Source organism: Moschus berezovskii, chromosome 10 (assembly GCF_049115385.1).
Source record: "Moschus berezovskii isolate FMDL1 chromosome 10, NW_MosBer_1.0, whole genome shotgun sequence".
Classification (NCBI taxonomy): Eukaryota; Metazoa; Chordata; class Mammalia; order Artiodactyla; family Moschidae; genus Moschus; species Moschus berezovskii.
The window spans coordinates 66,880,802-66,898,414 of record NC_142469.1 but is presented as its reverse complement, the minus strand read 5'-3'; the positions used below and the strand labels follow the sequence as shown (position 1 = coordinate 66,898,414).

General features: G+C 46.7%; 1 protein-coding gene across 2 annotated transcripts in view; it reads right to left on the bottom strand.

Moving 5' to 3' along the window:
- MDN1 (midasin AAA ATPase 1) overlaps nt 1-17,613 on the bottom strand; it is a 146,328-nt gene that overhangs the window by 25,217 nt on the left and 103,498 nt on the right. For both annotated transcript variants that reach the window (XM_055432822.2, XM_055432823.2), the window contains exons 67-83: nt 17,184-17,279; nt 16,430-16,524; nt 16,048-16,169; nt 15,331-15,477; nt 14,378-14,487; nt 13,693-13,766; nt 12,742-12,940; nt 11,260-11,419; nt 8,990-9,136; nt 8,358-8,484; nt 7,563-7,668; nt 6,915-7,030; nt 5,552-6,019; nt 5,085-5,311; nt 3,985-4,140; nt 3,656-3,825; nt 2,761-2,922 (exon numbers count right to left, since the gene is read on the bottom strand). In XM_055432822.2, coding sequence (XP_055288797.2) covers nt 2,761-2,922; nt 3,656-3,825; nt 3,985-4,140; nt 5,085-5,311; nt 5,552-6,019; nt 6,915-7,030; nt 7,563-7,668; nt 8,358-8,484; nt 8,990-9,136; nt 11,260-11,419; nt 12,742-12,940; nt 13,693-13,766; nt 14,378-14,487; nt 15,331-15,477; nt 16,048-16,169; nt 16,430-16,524; nt 17,184-17,279 — 2,682 coding nt within the window. The remainder of the gene's footprint in view (nt 1-2,760; nt 2,923-3,655; nt 3,826-3,984; nt 4,141-5,084; nt 5,312-5,551; nt 6,020-6,914; nt 7,031-7,562; nt 7,669-8,357; nt 8,485-8,989; nt 9,137-11,259; nt 11,420-12,741; nt 12,941-13,692; nt 13,767-14,377; nt 14,488-15,330; nt 15,478-16,047; nt 16,170-16,429; nt 16,525-17,183; nt 17,280-17,613) is intronic.

Below are 17,613 nucleotides of genomic sequence, written 5' to 3'. Positions count from 1 at the left end.
GAAAAATTTGAATGAGGGATATACTAGGATGGTATTTAAGGAGCAAATCACCAGAGGTGAGGAGGGAGTGTAAACCCTCTCAGTGTCTAAATCCCAAAAGGGTTTTGTCCTTCTTTATCTACTTCCCAAATTAGTAAGCCAGAGAGGAAAGAGAGAAGACATGTACCCTTGAGGTACAGCAACTTGAAAGCAGATGTTATGAGTGAGAGAGTTCATTTTCTTTCATTAAGGAAAATTTTGTGTGATGTTCCTCAAATCAAGTACCAGTGCGTGCGTGTGTGTGTGTGACTAAGTTGCTTCAGTTGCGTCTGACTCTTTGCAATCCTAAGGATCACAGCTCACCAGGCTCCCCTGTCCATGGGATTCTCTAGGCAAGAATACTGGAGTAGGTTGCTATGCCCTCCTCCAGGGGATCTTCCTAACCCAGGGATTGAACGTGAGTCTCTCACATCTACCTGCATTGGCAGGCAGGTTCTTTACCACTAGCATTTTAAAGAACCACTAGTTCTTTATCACTGGGAAGTAATTATAATGCAAAAAAAAACAAAAAAGCACCCCCACCCTTGAGGTAACCTGTCACTCTCAGCCTGGGCTGTCTGCTGCCAAGACACTTGGCAACCCTCATGGCGTGGGGTCTAGAGATATAGCAACACCTGTGAAGAGTTAACAAAACTGTATTTCATGTCAGAAGATAGCCTAAAAATAAGTATCAAATACTGGTGTGTGGGTTGAAATTGACTAGAAAAGGAAATACAAGAAAATAATGTCTCTCAATCAGAAATTCTACCAGAGAAAAGTATAAGCTATCAAGATATTTGTCAATCTGAGGATGAGAATGTACTATGAATAAGCTGACAACAAGACCAAGATCCAAGACCAACAAACACTGTGACTGAGTCACATAGAAACAGCTTTCTATGGTTTAAGCGCTTTAATCACAACCGAGATCTTAGCACTGTATCTAATCTATTTTCAAGTTCCCTCAGCACTCCTCAGAGAGAACAGGAATACTGTACAGAGACTTAAAAAATTAAGGGAAAGGCAAACTCACTTTCAGGACATGTATTCTTAGACAGGTGACTGCAAAATACATTTTGGTTAAAATAATGAGGTAAATGGCTATGTACTCCAGTATTCTTGCTTGCAGAATCCTGTGGAGAGAGGAGCCTGGTGGGCTAGTCCATGGGATCACACAGAGTCAGACAAGATTGAGCACCTAACACGTTCTCACACTATTTTAAAGAAATATGTTTAGATGCATGCAGAGTAAGTCATAAACAGAGGGAGATTCAGATGTCCTTCTGCAGGGGCACATTACTGCTGCAGCTGAGACAGACACTAAGTTTGCAGCACTCTGCTTTTATCAGAACCACTTCAACCCCCACAACCCCATCTGTAAACACAGGTCTGACAGGCCACAGTCAGACAACAGCAATGGTGCAAGTGGACAATCATAGCTGACCCAAGTCTCAGGGCACCTCAACATACTGTCCTGCCCCTGTCTTCTGCATGCAGTGTTCCCTCCAGAAGTCACGGGATGTCAGACTGGCTCAGTGCCCATTAGTTAGAGGGGGCAAATCTGAGACTCGTTCCATTACTCAATAAAGGTACACACTTGTCTTCTAGATACAAGGGCTTGCCTCCCCATTTTTTTTAACCCTTTGTAGTATTTTAGATACTCAAAACTAAGAACTTGTGACTGTTTACAAGAAGCCTAGACCTCATCTTCAGTTTGTAAATTCCTATCTTCTTTAAGTGCATCTCACCTGTACCATATTTAGATTCAGGAAAGATCTTAAAATACTAGGGACATTAAAAGAAAAAAAAGAACAAAAAACTATATACTTAATTGAAGGTGGTTCTCACAAAAATGCAAGTCTCATTTTACAAATGAGGAAACTGAGGCTAAGTGACTCACTCTGAGTCTTGGAACCAGATACCCCGTGACTGGCCTTACCATGCCATGCTGAGTCTGTTAGATTTGTCTGCTGCTCCCGAATTCCAAGGGTAGGGTCTACAGTCTCTACAATATCAGTGCTTTTCACAGCACTGGGATCATGGCTGAATGAAGGAATGACTTCCCTATTAAAGATGCCCACCTCTCTTAACCTTAAGAGCCCCATTACCATTTCATGAATAAGTATAAATGACTTACAACTTAATATCATTAAAGTGAAGTTGCTCAGTTGTGTCTGACTCTTTGCTGACTCTTTGCAACCCTATGGACTGTAGCCTGCCAGGCTCCTCCGTCCATGGGATTTTCCAGGCAAGAATACTGAAGTGGGTTGCAATTTTCTTCTTCAGGGGATCTCCCTGACCCAGAGATCGAACTCAGATCTCCCACATTGCAGGCAGACTCTTTACCCTCTAAGCCACCAAGGCTTAATAGCATTAAGGATTCACTTATCCTACAGGTCTAGCTCAGAGTTATCAGGAGATTTCAAATTGGAGACAGAGAGAGAAGGGTATGAACAGAAAACAGCAGCCTTTAGACGGACTCTGTAGTCTAGGGAACTCCCCCCGTGAGAGACCTGATTTCAGTAGAAACTAAAGTAGAGACCTGATTTTAGTAGAAACTAAACCAAGACTTTAGTAGAAACAAGCTTAGTAAAAGGGGAATAAACAAAGCCATAAGAAATTCACCGGGAGGGCAAATCACCTCCTGCTATTTGTGAAGGTCCAGAATAAAAGCCCATCAAACCAAACAATGATGGGTGTGGAGTATTTGGGTACCTGCTGCTCCATGTAAGCAGTCCTTACCTTCTGGGAAAGCTCCGTAAAGATCTGGGCAAGCACAGAGAGCAGCTTTGCAGTGCTACGGTGAGTCGCCAAAGACATGGTCAGGAAGAAGAGGACGAGGTCAGAGTACCTGGACAGCACGGGCACCAGGCGCACCAACAAGCGGCAGGACTGGGTGAAGACCTGGGGGCAAAGCAGATCAAAGGGCCTGCTCACACCAGGTCTCCGCCGGGGTGACCAGGGAGCGACGGTGGCTGCACAACACTGAGTGCAGTAAATGTCACTGATGGTACAGTTTAATTACACACAGGTACACCACACGTGCTCACTGGGATTTCCTCCTGGTTCACACAAACTCTCACAACACTACACTTCAAATTCTTAGTGACTTAAGTCACTTTTAACATTTAGTTAAAAAGGTTGTTTAGCTTTTTAAAAAGTATGTTTATAAACAAATTCTGCTGGGATTCAAAGTTTGCACTGGAAGCAAAGCAACAGAATAACACATAAAGTAAGTTGCTTCTCTGGACTTAGGGAGATGGCAATGTCATCCTCTCCTGGCTTACTGGAGGGAAAGGGGGCTGCATGATATGGCCAGTAATCCTTGGTTATGGCGGTAACATCCACCATTAACATCAAACACCCAGGAGTATGTGATCAGGATGTGAAAGAATTCTAGGCACGTCAATCCTAGATACTCCACACTGCCATCATTTTTACACTTACAGTTGTAATCCTTAGCAAGTAAGTTTTCCAAAGTTTGTCAGTGAGGTCTACACGCACAAAGAAATCAAATTCTCAGTGATTCTGCTAAGGAGGCCTGCTTTGGGACTACTATGTGGAGCGAGGTGAAACCCCATCTGCTTCTGCTCAGCCCACGTGGACAGTGAGACGTTTATAAGGATCCGCTGGTTACCGTGTGCTTGGCTGCTGTACCATCCTCGCCAGATGATTTCAGCCTCTCCACCAGCTCAGAGACAGTGGAAATGATTCTCTGCACATGCAACGTGCTCACGTCGGACCAGAAGTCCTCCTCCAGGAGTTTTGTGAGGTGTCCTAACTGCAGGCTCTCAAAGCCTGCAGCCTCTTTCATTCACAGAAAAGAACAACACGGTGAATAACAGAATAAACTCTCCTCCTCTCCATTCATCCAATAATTCCAACATCTGTCATTAGATATTTAAAACAGATCATCAAATAAAAAAATCAAGTAAGAAACTACTATTTTCCTGATTCTAGACATACCATCTTCTTCTTGGGGTCTTGCCTGGTCAGTGTTCTCCTCTGTTTTTTTACTGTTTCTTTCTGCTAAATTCTGAATGGCACAAAGGATGGCCCGGATGGCGGTTTCCATTTGCTCTGAAAAATCCTCTACAAACCCTTCATCCAGCATTTGGTTTCCTAGTAAAATAACATAGTGCAGAACAAATTTTTAAAACTCAGTCATTGGTTTCAGTGCCTCTGGAAATTACTAATAGTACTCATTTGTCATTTTAACAAACAGCCACCAGCTAAGCACCTGCTAAGGCTGAGTCACTGTCAAGCTGTACTGGGTATAAAGAATGAGACACATCCCTGGCGCAGATAAACCTACAAGGTTATTTCCCTGTATTAAAACAATTTTGAAAAAAAAAATTTTGCTGAAAGAATGCCAAAAATATGAAAACAGTTAAGATGGAGTGTATAAACATCAACTTAATCCAAATAGGAACTGTCAGCTTTCCAGCCTAAAAGAGAACTTTCTGGAATAGCCAGTGAGCCTGTGCTGTCTCCCTACTCATGCGCTATAAAGTAAGTAATGTGATGGCAACCCAGAGGCAAGGTCCTCAAACAAAAGTTAAGAGCTATGTGCTCGGGCTTCCTAGGTAGCTTAGTGGTGAAGAGTCTGCCTGCCAATGCAGGAGACACGGGTTCAATCCCTGGTCCAGGAAGATCCCACATGCTACGGAGCAACTAAGTCCGTGCTCCACAACTGCTGGGCCTGTGCTCTAGAGCCTAGCCCCAACTACTGAGCCCACGTGCCACAACTACTAAAGTCCACCCACCCTAGAGCATGTGCTCCCATTAAGAGAAGTCACGAGAAGCCCACACGTTGCAACGAAGAGTAGCGCCCACTCACTGCAGCTAGAGAAAAGCCTGCGCAGATCAAAGACCCAACACAACCAATTATATATATATATATATTTAAAAGAGCTACGGGCTCCAACCACACTTCCTAGCCTTAGAACCCTGAACAGATACATCTAGAACAAAATGATGTTTCTTCAGGACAATGTGGACTTAAATCTATAAGACAGCGTTCCTACACTGGGTTTTTACTCCCTTAACTGAAAAGCAGTCCTCACCTTCTTGGCTGCCTGGGGTAAGCAGATATGTCTTCCACGTAGTGAAGTCATCGGTGGCTTTATTGATCTCTCTTCGTACATATTCCATGCTCTCAACTAAAGCCATCTGTGGCTCTGTTTGCTCACCCTCAACCCCTGGAAGAATGAACAAGGACTCTAGGCCTTGCAAATGAGCTGACACCTGGGAAAGGCAACTCAGCCCAGAAGAGCAAACTTCAAAATCTTTCCTGCAACAACAAAAATGCCACAATGTTGAAAGCAAGGCGCTGACACCCATCCACACCCACCCTTCCCTCCCCCCAACCACTAAAACTCAGGGCATCTAGAGACTTACAGCTGGACATATGCCACAGAGCACTATGCAGGTCACTGGAAAATTGAGGACTGAAGCACAACCCTTTCCTTCCCTCACTAAACCGTGACCATGCGCCCACACAGAGGCAGAGCAGAGACACAGGCACACTCACCAAGAATGAAAGAGAGCCTCGCAAGATTGCTGCCTAATTCTGTCGACATCAGCTTTCACAGTTTTAACGGTTTTCAGCATCTCTGTTAATCTCGCAGTTGACTGCTGCCAACGTGGGTCCTGTTTCCGCATCAGGCAACCAGAGGGCAGCTGTGTTTCTGGAGCTGGGGACGGGAAGGTCAGGTCTGAAGGGATCAGGTCCAGCGCCGCTCCGGAAAGCCGCCCGTCCAGGCGTTCCAGGTCTTCTGAGTAGGGGGCGTGTCCGGGGGCGTGTTCAGGAGGAGGCCCAGCAGCCGGGCAGCACTGGAGGAGCCAGGAGAGCTGCTCCAGCAGGACTTGGGTCTGCATAGCCAGGTGCTGCAGCCTCTCCGTCCACTGCTGCACCCCGTCCTGAGGAGGGAAGGCCACGGGGTAGATGGGCGGCCCTGTCAGTCTGCCGTCCATCTCTTGCACACAACTGAGGAGGTTCCTGTGCAGAAACAAACCCAGGGGAAAAACACATGACACCTTCAACTGTGTCACCGAGCCATTTGTTAACAGTAAATTCATTCATTTCTGGATGAGGTATGGGTCTTCCACATAATCAAGAAGAGAGGCTCCCCCAGAGGAGTAAAATGTCTGATCATATGCCTTCCAAAGTACTTAAACACAGTCTTTGGTGTTTAAAGACACCCTTTAGAGTAGCAGAATGGGAACTCACTGCTTATCGTCTGCCACTGACAGGCCTCTCATACCCAACACAGTCACAGCACCGCAATGACTTCAGCCACTATTTTCTAAAATAAAAAATCTAGTAAATGTAGTATACTTTGCTATATAAACTCCTGTGAGCAGAGATAAAATACTTGAAGTGACTACAGTCTAGAATATGATCTCTCAGCCAAGGATCCACTCAGCAGGTGATGACAGGCTTCCGAGCTGTCCTCATCTTTCATCTATTTCCATTGGGGAGCATCTGTGTATAGTTCAGCAAACTGCAACTCTGTGATCCAAAAAGCCTAACAAACTCAAGTCGACTCACATCTGATCTGTGCCAGCGAGGACACCCCAATGCCATGAATGCAACCCTGTTCCTCAGCCCACACGGACTGCCAACCACGAACTCCCTCACACCAGACCCAGGTGTGGCTCAGCCGTGACCATTTTTCCCGTCTGACTCGGCCTTCAACTCATCCCCTGGAGGTGCTGCCAACACCAGGGGGCAGAAGCGTTACCACCAAAAGTAAGGGGCTGAGCCAAGGCAACCCCATCTGCCTCTTCGGGCCTCAGACCTCACATACAACTGGGAGCAGCTCGTGCAGCAACTGTGAGCCGCACACAATTCTCCCCAGTTCATTCCGAGAAATGCAGCCAGTCAGCAATACCTGAGGAGGATCCACTGCTCGGTCAGTGCAGTCAGGGAGCGCCGCTGTCGGATGAGCACCTTCATCAGATGCGCTGAGAACCCTTTACACCGCTCCACGTGGCCCGCGCCCACCTCCTGGCAGGGAGAGAGGAGAGTGTGCTGAGGGGCCATATGGTGCAGATGCCACTGGTCCCACATGCCTGGGAGGAGCCCTGTGGGGGCAAGCTGGGTGCGCTGCCCTCTAGAGGCCACACATCCGTCCACCAGGGCTTCTCCAAGTATGCTTCCACAGACCACGGATGTTCCATGAGCAGAACTAGTTTAACACCAAAACTGGGAATCAGTGATCTTTTCTCAATTTACAGCGGGGGGTGGGGGGTGGGGGGGTGGGTATCTGAGGGTGGCATTCTCAATTTGAAGTTTTTCTTCCATAATTTTTCTTAAGGATTTGGACCTGCTAGCAAACGGTGAGTAATAGAACTTGTTATCAAATGCTTTCTGGTTAGGCACAAAATTACATTGATTACATTACATTCTCAGGTTGGTAACTGCAAAGAGTTCAGTCACCTCCAGTGATGGGCTGTGATCATGTGACCAGGTTTGAGGATGCTGTCCTGGATGAACAGGAGTCCCCAGGTCCTGCAATCCCAAGGCTCTATCATCTTACCTTGGCAGGAGCCGCCAGAACCGCACTAAGCCTGACGTGCCGTGCAAGAGAGCGATAGAAGTACTTCTGGCAGCCCTCCCACGAAGACGAGATTTCTGTAAGCAACCTGGAGAAGAAATCAACATGATGTAATTAATTAAAACCGTTATCTCCATCCCAGATCCTGAGGAGTCAGAGACTGGTCCATTCAGCTACAACTAGAAACCAAGAGTCTGATCAGACTTACTTCTGTGAGGACCCATTGAATCAAGTACTTATCAGTCCTTTACACAAAGGACGTGACAGTATCATGAGACCTTAGAAGAGGTTTGTGTATATGGCACACTTAAAAACGTGACCATTCTCTTACAGATTTTCACCTGTACATTCAAATCAAGTGAGCAGACCTCAGGGAAAATCAAAGGGCCAAAAAAATAATGGGAGAGATGAATACGAGGAGGAAAGAGAAATGAAAAGAAGAAAATCAACGTACTAACTAATCAAGTTACTAACACTTGCTTTAAAAGCTCAAAGTGCTCCCTAGTCTTCCTCACCCCACCAGACTCCCAACAGAGCCCAACTTTCCCGTGTTTTATGCTCGTTGCTTACCTTTTAAAAGGGCAGAAGGAGAGGGAAATTGTTTAAAAAAGAAAATTAACACTTACTAGGTGCTCACCAGTGCCAGTCCTGAGCCGGCACTTCTTTAAATGCCATCCTTATGGCGACACTAGGACAGAAGTGCCGCTACCCCCACTCTGGCAAATGAGGCCATGGAGGCTGAGCTGACTTGCTCTGTTTATAATTAAAAACACTAACCTAGAATCAGCCTCCTGAGTGCTGCTGACTATAGACAATGCGCTCTGGAGATCCAACGGGCGAAGATGGAGCATTTCTTGAGGGTTTTTTGTACGGGCCCAGCAAAGACCTTTGCGATATGACAAACCTAGGAAACAAACAGCATGTTTTTAAATAAAGAAACTCTGAAGGGAATGGATTAGCAATGCCACCTCTAATCAAAGTCGCGTCCTGGGAACAGCATCGCCCAGGACTCTCAGGCCCTGCCCACACTGAGCGAAACAGAATCCATTTCTGCACTTCAGCAAGATTCCCCACGTAGTTCATACCCGAGTTACTTTGAGAAGCATTGCTCTGTATGCAACGCCAGAAGCGTATGTGCTGTACAACAATTGGTGATGAAAATAATACACAGGGTTTCTGAGAAACCTCATTGCAAAACTGTGAAACTATTTGGGACTCACAAATGGTTCATCATAGGATTTTCGTACATGTAACTGGAACCCTCAGAATGGCATTTCAAAACCTTGCTTTCTACCTTATGTTTCGCACTATCTCAACTGTCTCTACAAAGTTTCCCCAAATCAACCGTGCTATTTTTCTTCCTAAAAGCAGATGAGTATACTCCATTGAGTTTTCAGTGAAAACTGTACCAGTTTTTGTCAGGTGTTTAAAGAGGTCTGCTAAAGCTCGCTGCTTCTGCATGAGAATGTGCTTGGCTTCCGACCGCTGCCTCTCCTTCTCTGCAGAGGGGTCCACCTTTAAGCTCTGAAGCTCACTCATAAAGGAAATTACTTCGCCTGCAGGGAAGACAAGGGAGAAACATGGAAATCCCCAAGAATTCTTAATATACTCAGATTACTCAAGACCAAGGACATTTTGGAAACAAACACCAAGTGTCATTCATCTTTATATCTAACAGTCCTCAGCACCGGTAAATTCTCAATAACAACTAATGACATGCATGACAAGAGAAAAATTGGAAACAATCTATCTTGACAACAAACAACCCAAATAAAAGTAGCTAATCTTTTTATCCAGGGGTTTTATAATCAGTCAAGCAAAATACACTTATTGAACATGGATCATGTGCCATGATATACACTAGGAACTTTAAAACACTTGAATAAATTTCCCATAACTACAACATGAATTGATCTTCTATGCTGTACCGTGTGTTTCGAAAACGTTCTTCTAACCTGTGCAGCTCCAGAACTTCTTTGCAGCCACTCCAAGAGGCTTAGAAAGTCAAGTAATTTTCCATAGGCCATTCAGCTACAGAGCAGACTTGAAGCCAGGACTTGAACCCTGGCTGAACTGACTCCAATGCCCAGATACTTTCTCCAGCACTGTGCTGCCTTCCTGAATACCCACAGGAACCGAGATCACGAAGGTGCTGCCAATCTGCCACAGGTAGTGTCATAAGCTGACTGCATGTCCTGCCAAGTCCACGCCGAAGTCCTCATCTCCCAGGACCTCAGAATACGACTGCGTTTCGAGATGGGGCCTTTAAGGAGCCCATGAAGGTAAAACGAGGCCTTGTAGGTGGGCTCTAATCTAATGTGGCTGGCAACCTTAACAGAGGAGACAGGGACACAGAAAAGGCACCTACAAGCCAAGGAGAGAGCCTCAGAAAAAACCAACCCAGCTGACACTCTAATCTTGGACGTTCAGTCTCCAGAACTGGGAGAAAATCAATTTCCATTGTTTAAACCACCCAAGACGTGGCATAGCTGCCCCTTGAACAACATGGGTTTGAACTGTGTGGGTCCACTTACATGGGAGGGTTTTTTTTCCAATAGTAAATACCTCAGGGCTTACACGAGCCCGAGCTGAATGAATTCGCGGATGTGGAACCATGGACACAGAGGACCGACTCTAAGTGACACTTGGATTTCCCAGCTTGTGAAGGGGCAATGCTCCCGGCGCCTGTGCTGTTCACAGGTCAGCTGTACTTTGCTAAGGCAGCCCGAGCAGACGAACGCAGGCGGTCTAGCCCATCAGGTAAGAATCCACACACACCTGGCACAGCCAGCAGGAGAGGTTGCCGTGTGTCTCCCAAAGGGCGCGCCTAAGATCTGTAGGCCAATCACCCCCATCATTAGGCACAGGCAGGCAAGATATCTTGAAAAATGGATATCAGGCTATTACTCTAACAAGTTGGTTTTTACTTTATTTATCTGGCTGTGCCAGGTCTTAATTGCAGTATGTGGGATCTAGTTCCCTGGCTGGGGATTGAATCTGGGTCCCCTGCATTGGGAGCACAGAGCCGTAAACACTGGACCGCCAGGCAAGTCCCGCTAACAACTTTTTTTTTTTCTTTTTAAATATATTCCTGAGGTCAGACTGCAGCCTTACTGGAGAAGGACCAGCTTCACTGTGACCCCACACTTGCTGGGGCTGGGCAGAGGTGGAGGAAGTGGTGAAAGGCTGCCAAGGGCCCAAACAGTCTCTGAAGTTCTGGATCCCCTTTCCCAGCCATTGCTGATACAATGCAGAGCAAGAACAACCAGGGAGACAAGATTGCTATGGCTCTTTGAAATGAAAGGAAAAAGAAAGGGACTGTGGATGAACTTTTCTTCTCCTTTAACTCAAGAGAGACAACATTTTGAGAGGTGGTGACAGCATCCAGACTCTAGGAAACCCTTCACTCATGTCCCTGACCAGGAAGAGCTGACGTGGACACGGCTGCTGTAGAGAATGGCTAACGCCGCTCTGATCTGCACGAGAGGACAAGCTGAAAATCACGATGACATCTGTGGGGTCTCAGCTGACTGTGTCTGGGTTTTGGCTGGTTTGTAACCCACTTGCTTAGTCAATTACCTGCTCTACACTACTAGGACACAAGTAATTAATTCCAGCCTTCCTGGGCCCCCGGGGATACTCCAGAAAGAAAGCCTCCTCAGTCTGGGCATGCACCCACCGGTGAACTGGTTGAGGCCCTCCACGAGGCGAGGCAGGGGGCTTCCCTGGATGAGCGTTAGGCACATCTTCCTCATGCGTTTCAGGAGGTTCGGCAAGCGACGCAGAAGGGCCCCCTCTGAGGGAAGAGGGGCGCCCTGACGCTGCTCTGGAACAGCAGCCTGTGAGACAGAGCACAGCAGTCATGGTATACCCCCACATAGGTACTGAGTGAAATGTCACGCCCTCCACATGCCCGGCTCAGAAACAGGAAGCTCCCCTTGCCCCGTCTCTGCAGTCTCACAAGAATAAATGAAACATCACCAAAAGTAAAACAGCATGTGCCTCAGGTACTCAGAAAAGTATGTAGCTGCTGTGCGAGGTCCTTGTCAGGGAAGCCCCCGACCCCACTGGCCCCAGCTGCCTTCTGTGCTTGTCACGAGGGGCCGTGCTCCTGCTCCCTGAAGGCAGGACTGGGCAGCGTAACTGCTGCCTCTAAGATAATGTGCCACACTGTGCTTCTCAGACACACAGGCAGGGCTCACCTGACCGCCAAATCCTACTTCAGCCACCATCTCCCATCACCCTCTAATTCCTGGCACTTCAAATACCAGGATCCAGATACTAGGGAAGGCAGCAGATGAAGGGAAAAATTGGCAAAGGGAAAAGTTTTGTCTGTCGGGGCCACAGTTTTACTACTTTTCCTGAGGAATCCTGAAATTCTTAACACAATAACAAAAAAATTTGATTAGCATTATGAGCAGTGAGGTGATGAATACAATCAAAAGAAAATAAATTTGGTAGCCATATCATGTGTTCAGCCATATCACAGCTGGATGCTCAATTTCTACTAAGCTTTCTGAACTATTAAAATATTTAACACAGCTTGAATTGCAGTGCTAGCTCTCCAGACCCAGCGTGGAAAGCAGAACATGATGGCAAAAGCCATCACTCCCTTACGAGTGCTCCCCACACCCAGTGACTCTGCAGCAGGGACACCCTCCTGTAACAGGTCTGCTCACAGGTCTTGATAACTGTTTAGATTTTCAGGAATTTTGTAATCCAGTTCTTAAGTCTTGGTGCTTGAAACTGGCATCACAAATGTTTGATGGAAGTTCACACATTTCCATACCATGGTCATCAGCAACCACTTCAAAGCAGCACGTCGCTACAGTCACTCCCGGTGTATGCAGCAGCCTCATCACGTGGGGTCCCAAAGACAGCTTCCATGTCCTATTCCTAAGCTGATGCCCCTTACAGGTAAATGAACTGCTCACAAATAAGTACATCGGTTTTGTACACAGGCTCACATTAAGCTTCCAGCATGAGGATTAACGCTTTTTGCCTTACTAGGCAGCAAAAGACAAACACCACACCACTAGCCCAAAGAGGAAGACTTCAAAGGCATTCCCTCACCTAGCTCTAAGGGCACACCTCCCACAGAAAGCAGAGACCCCGTCCCGCCGGCTCAGGAAGAAGCAAACACTGTCCGACGAGCTAGTACCTGCGCAGCTGCTGGCCGGGCTAACAGGGTCTCCCTCAGCGCCCTGTTCAGACTCTGAATGGGGGACTCCTCACTCGCGGTGGCACCCGTTGGCCTTGGCAAAGAGTCCGGCTGCTCCTCCTCATCACCCTCTACCAGGGATGACCGGCAGGGTTCGCTCAGGACAGCTTCAAACTTCTTCATGAATTTAAAGAGGGTTCTGGCCCCCAGGTAATGGGAAATAAGGGCAGGAAAAAGTAAAAATGGAAAAGTGAGGAAATATAACATAGTGCATACACAGGCAACTTAATAACTTGTACCTTTGGTATACAACGGGTGTCTTGCTGCTGCTGCTGCTGCTAAGTCACTTCAGTCGTGTCCGACTCTGTGTGACCCCATAGACGGAAGCCCACCAGGCTCCCCCGTCCCTGGGATTCTCCAGGCAAGAACACTGGAGTGGGTTGCCATTTCCTTCTCCAATGTGTGAAAGTGAAAAGTGAAAGTGAAGTCATGTCAGACCCTTAGCGACCCCATGGACTGCAGCCTACCAGGCTCTTCCATCCATGGGATTTTCTAGGCAATAGTACTGGAGTGGCTTGCCATTGCCTTCTCCGAACAAGTGTCTTAGAAACTCATAATCTTTTGGTTCTTTTTAAAGATAAAGCATGGCAGGTATTCTAATCTCAACTGAAGCCAGGAATGGTGGGATCACTTGGCTAAAAGTGAGCAGGTGGCAGAGGACTTGACCTTCAGCAGCACACAGCCCGCTCTGCTTCCAGACACATCAGCTCCTCCCACAGTGAGACTGCTTCGGGTGGGAGGGTTCCATGCTGGGCAGCCAGCAGAACAGTCCAGTGTTTTTTTAGCAAGTTCAAGGTAGCACAAGTCAGGCCTTTGTAACAATGTAGTCATGCTGTCTACCATTCAAAAATTCTGAGTTTTGGCCACTCCCTGTTTTAAAAGATGAATTACCTGTGTGTCTTTTCCACAGATTGCTTAATAGACCAGAAGCTGACATCATTCCACTTGGATATCTTAACAAATTCCTGTAAGATAAATGAAGCTCAAGGAAGGGCTTTAAATTACAAAGGTGGTGTCATTCTGTTTCTTTCTAGATCACCCGTGTGATGACCAGAGCTCTCTTCATCCCTAATACAGGACGGTGTGTCAGTGAACAAGTAAAACAAGTCTAATAAAGGGACATGTGTTTGTCTCAAAGCAATGGAAAAAAGTGCTGCTACAATCAGTATGTCGCTGTGTACTCTAGCATAAGCCGGCAATGGTTCCACTGAACGTATCAAACACAGGATTCTCATTACCCGCCAGCACCTCCACAGCCCAGAGACCGACACCAGGTGGCACTCCTCTGAGGTGGAAGAGGGAGCCACCCACTGGCTGCGACTGGGGAGCGGGCCCTAACGTCCTCCGAGGCGCCTCTCATGGGCGCCACTCCACGGAACCCTCACACACGTGGCCAGGGCACCAACGGAGCCAATGCCACAGAACACAAAAGCTGCCATCCTGCTTGGCTGCTGCTATGCTCCCCTCCATTCCTCAGAGCCCCCGTTTCACTGTTAACAGGATTAAAAAACAGAACTGAAAAAGAATTTGCTGCTTTTTTTCTCCCAAGAGTGATTATGACTGCTGTTCATCTTACTTTAAGCTCTTTTTCCAGGGGGGAACGAAGTTCCACAATTTTGGCCTGGACCCGGTCGAAGAATTGCTTGTAATAATGGTACAAGTTCCACAGAACACTGCAAAGTGCATCTGGAAGAAAGGAAAAGGAAATGAAAACACCACACAAGCTGCTGGCTTCTCCCTCGGGGCTGCACACTCCCTCGTTACTCTCTGGACCACGACATCACAGCAGAGCACCCACAGATTACGTAACAGCTCATCGGGGAGCCAGGCTTAGCGGTTCCCAGAGATGCAGGCTACCAACACTTCCCCTATTTTTTTCATTTCAGTCTGCAGTGGGTATTTTCTTCAATCGCACTTTTGTTCTTAAAGAAGGCATACTCAGATGTTTTACCAAACTCACAATTTCCAACTCTTTCTCAGAATCTTACTGTAAAGTCAGCAGAAACTAAGCCTGTTTTAAAAGATGGCATATTAAGAGCTCACCTTGACTACTCATTCACGTAAATCTATACCTTACAGTGACACTTTTATCTAAACTGCTGTGGTCAGGGATGGTAACTGACAGCAGAAATTTTATGTGCAGTTGCTTGGTATGTGGCAGTGCTCTCCTGAGATCAAAGAATCTAATTATAGCCTGGATCAAGCAGAAGCTTAGCGGGACATATGCACCGTCTAGACAGACAGACCTGCTGCCTCAACATGCCAGCTCCTAGGATCTGCATCTGTTGATTTACTGCTGCCACAGTTCACTAGCCAGGGATTCAATTCTAACCAGTCTGCACTTGATTTCAACGTTTTTCTCTTTATCTCACCTGAATCACATTACAGTAAAAGACAACTGAAAGTGTCTTGTTTAAAACCTGGTATGCAATAAGACACCTGGCTCACGAACTCAAAGCCTAATCATTTTAACAGCATAGGGTAAAATTAAAGAAAAATAATTTTATAAACACATATGTATATCCTCACCTTTTCCTTCGACTTGTGGCATCAGCAGGACATGACAATGGAAAACCAGTAACATCTGAAGTCGTATATGGAACTCCCCCAGTGAGGATCCTTCAATAAATGCTTGTAATGTGCTGACCAGCAACATCAGGGTCATCTGTTTGTCATCTGATTCAAAGAGGAAAACACACGTGTGTCTGCAACCATCACTCAGTGTCATAATGTACAGTCTACTGCGAGGTCCCCGAGGGACACCAGTTAATGTGAAGTTTGGAGCAAGGACCACAGCTAAATTTCAAGCTGGTTTAAAAATGGCAGCTGCACTAGCAGTATATGTGAAACGCACACATGGCAGACGAGGAAACTGAATTATGAGGCCCTTGTTCTAAGCATGAGATGAAACCCTTTTGTCTCAAGCATTGTAACTACTACCTACAAAGACAGAAGCTTCCTCTCTGACCTGTCTCATGGACACAGAGAATAAGGAAATCTTATCTCATGACTAGCTCTCTAGACTCTGGATAAGTCACTTTAGCCTCTCTGACTGTCATCATTATTCTCAGTAAGAAAAGAACTACACAGCTTTTTCGGCTGACCTCTCGGGAATACCGGCCGTCACGTAACACGCCCTGTGTGAAGGCAGTGGGTGGGGGACAAGGGAGCAGTAAATCCCAGACTCTGCAGCGCTTCGAGCTTAGCCTGGACCCTCTACATAAGCAGGGAATTCACAGGTGTTACCTTCCTGCTCCTCTGTCTGTTCCTGCATGTGCTTCTCCAGCATCTGGTAGATGGAGAACCAGTGTTTGGTGGATTTCTCAGTGTGGCGCTTCATGGTATTATCCAAACTCATGGACCAACAGCTGAAATGTGGGAGGAGAGGCCAAGGAGGCATGTAAGGAAACCCATTCAAATATGTGAAACCTTGGAGGCAGGAGCTAAATAGTCACAGTTCTCTCCTCCTAAATGAAGATGGAGAAGCTGCCAGTCTGCTGCCTCAGAATGCATGCTGTTGTCTGGTCTCCAGCTAACACATGACATCAACTCTGAAGAAAGAACCCATCCAAAGACCATGTCCTTACAATGTAAGTTCAGGAGGGGGAGTGACAAGTGAATCACTCACTTCAGTTCCAGTTTACGCCAACGGATGATCAACTGACTGACCAAATCAAGATGTTTCCGCAGAGATAGGGCTCGACTTGCATTCTCCTCCCAATCCTGACGAGACACAGAAGAAATTCACTACAGCCATTATTCAGTCCCCGATCACCTCCTCCCTCAGGAACATCCTTAACTTTTCTTAAGCAAAGACCACTGGGACCTTAAACAACTTCTATACTGATGTAACAGGTGGCGCTAGTGGTAAAGAACCCATCTGCCAATGCAGGAGACATAAGAGACATGGCTTTGATCCCTGGGTCAGGAAGATCCCTTGGAAGAGGAAATGGAAGCCCACTCCAGTAGTCTTGCCTGGGAAATTCCAGGGACAGAGGAACCTGGTGAGCTTTAGTCCGCAGGGTCACAAAGAGTTGGACACGACTGAAGCAACTTAGCATGCATGCACGCACCAATACATAACCATCCTGCTTATCCAGCTTGGAGATCTTTCTGGTTACCTGACTAACCTCCAGCTGAGCAAATAGCACAGGGTTTGGAGACCTGAGTCTGAATCTCTGTATTATTAGTCACGTGACCCCCTTAAAGTCCAGAGCCCTAATCTGAAAATCAGGGGAGCACCAGCCACTTCAGAGGCTATGAGAGGAATGAGGGGGTGAAGAGTGCAGACACCCAGCCAGTGTGAAGGCCAACTCGAACAACAGAGAATCTCTTCAGTTGACGACAAACTAAAATGAGGACTAGAGAGAGAATCCTCTTACCTGTGCCTTTGCCAGAAGGATCTCTAAGCCATTCAGGAACTTTGAGATGGGGCTGGAAAGTGGGAAACTACAGATTCGGTCCATTACAACCAGCAGCTGCAGTGGGGAGAGAAAAAGATCTGGGCATGCTCACAGGACTTTGAATCGCCCACAGTTGCAGGGTACTGAAGACGGCCCTGCTTCACAAGCTCCCATGCATGCTGCGGGTAAAACTCCAGGGCTGCGGATCCTGCCCAAGATAAACACTTTCTCTGCTGTGTTACTCTGGAAGAGAGACTGAGTTTGATAAGGTAACTGCTCTTATTACTCTGTTATAAGTTATTACAGAATTAGCTGAAGATCACAGAGCAAGGGTCGGAGTTAAAACTACCAAGTTTCAAAGAGCCAGACCCTTGTTTACATAAGGATGTGTCTGAATAAAGAGCAACAC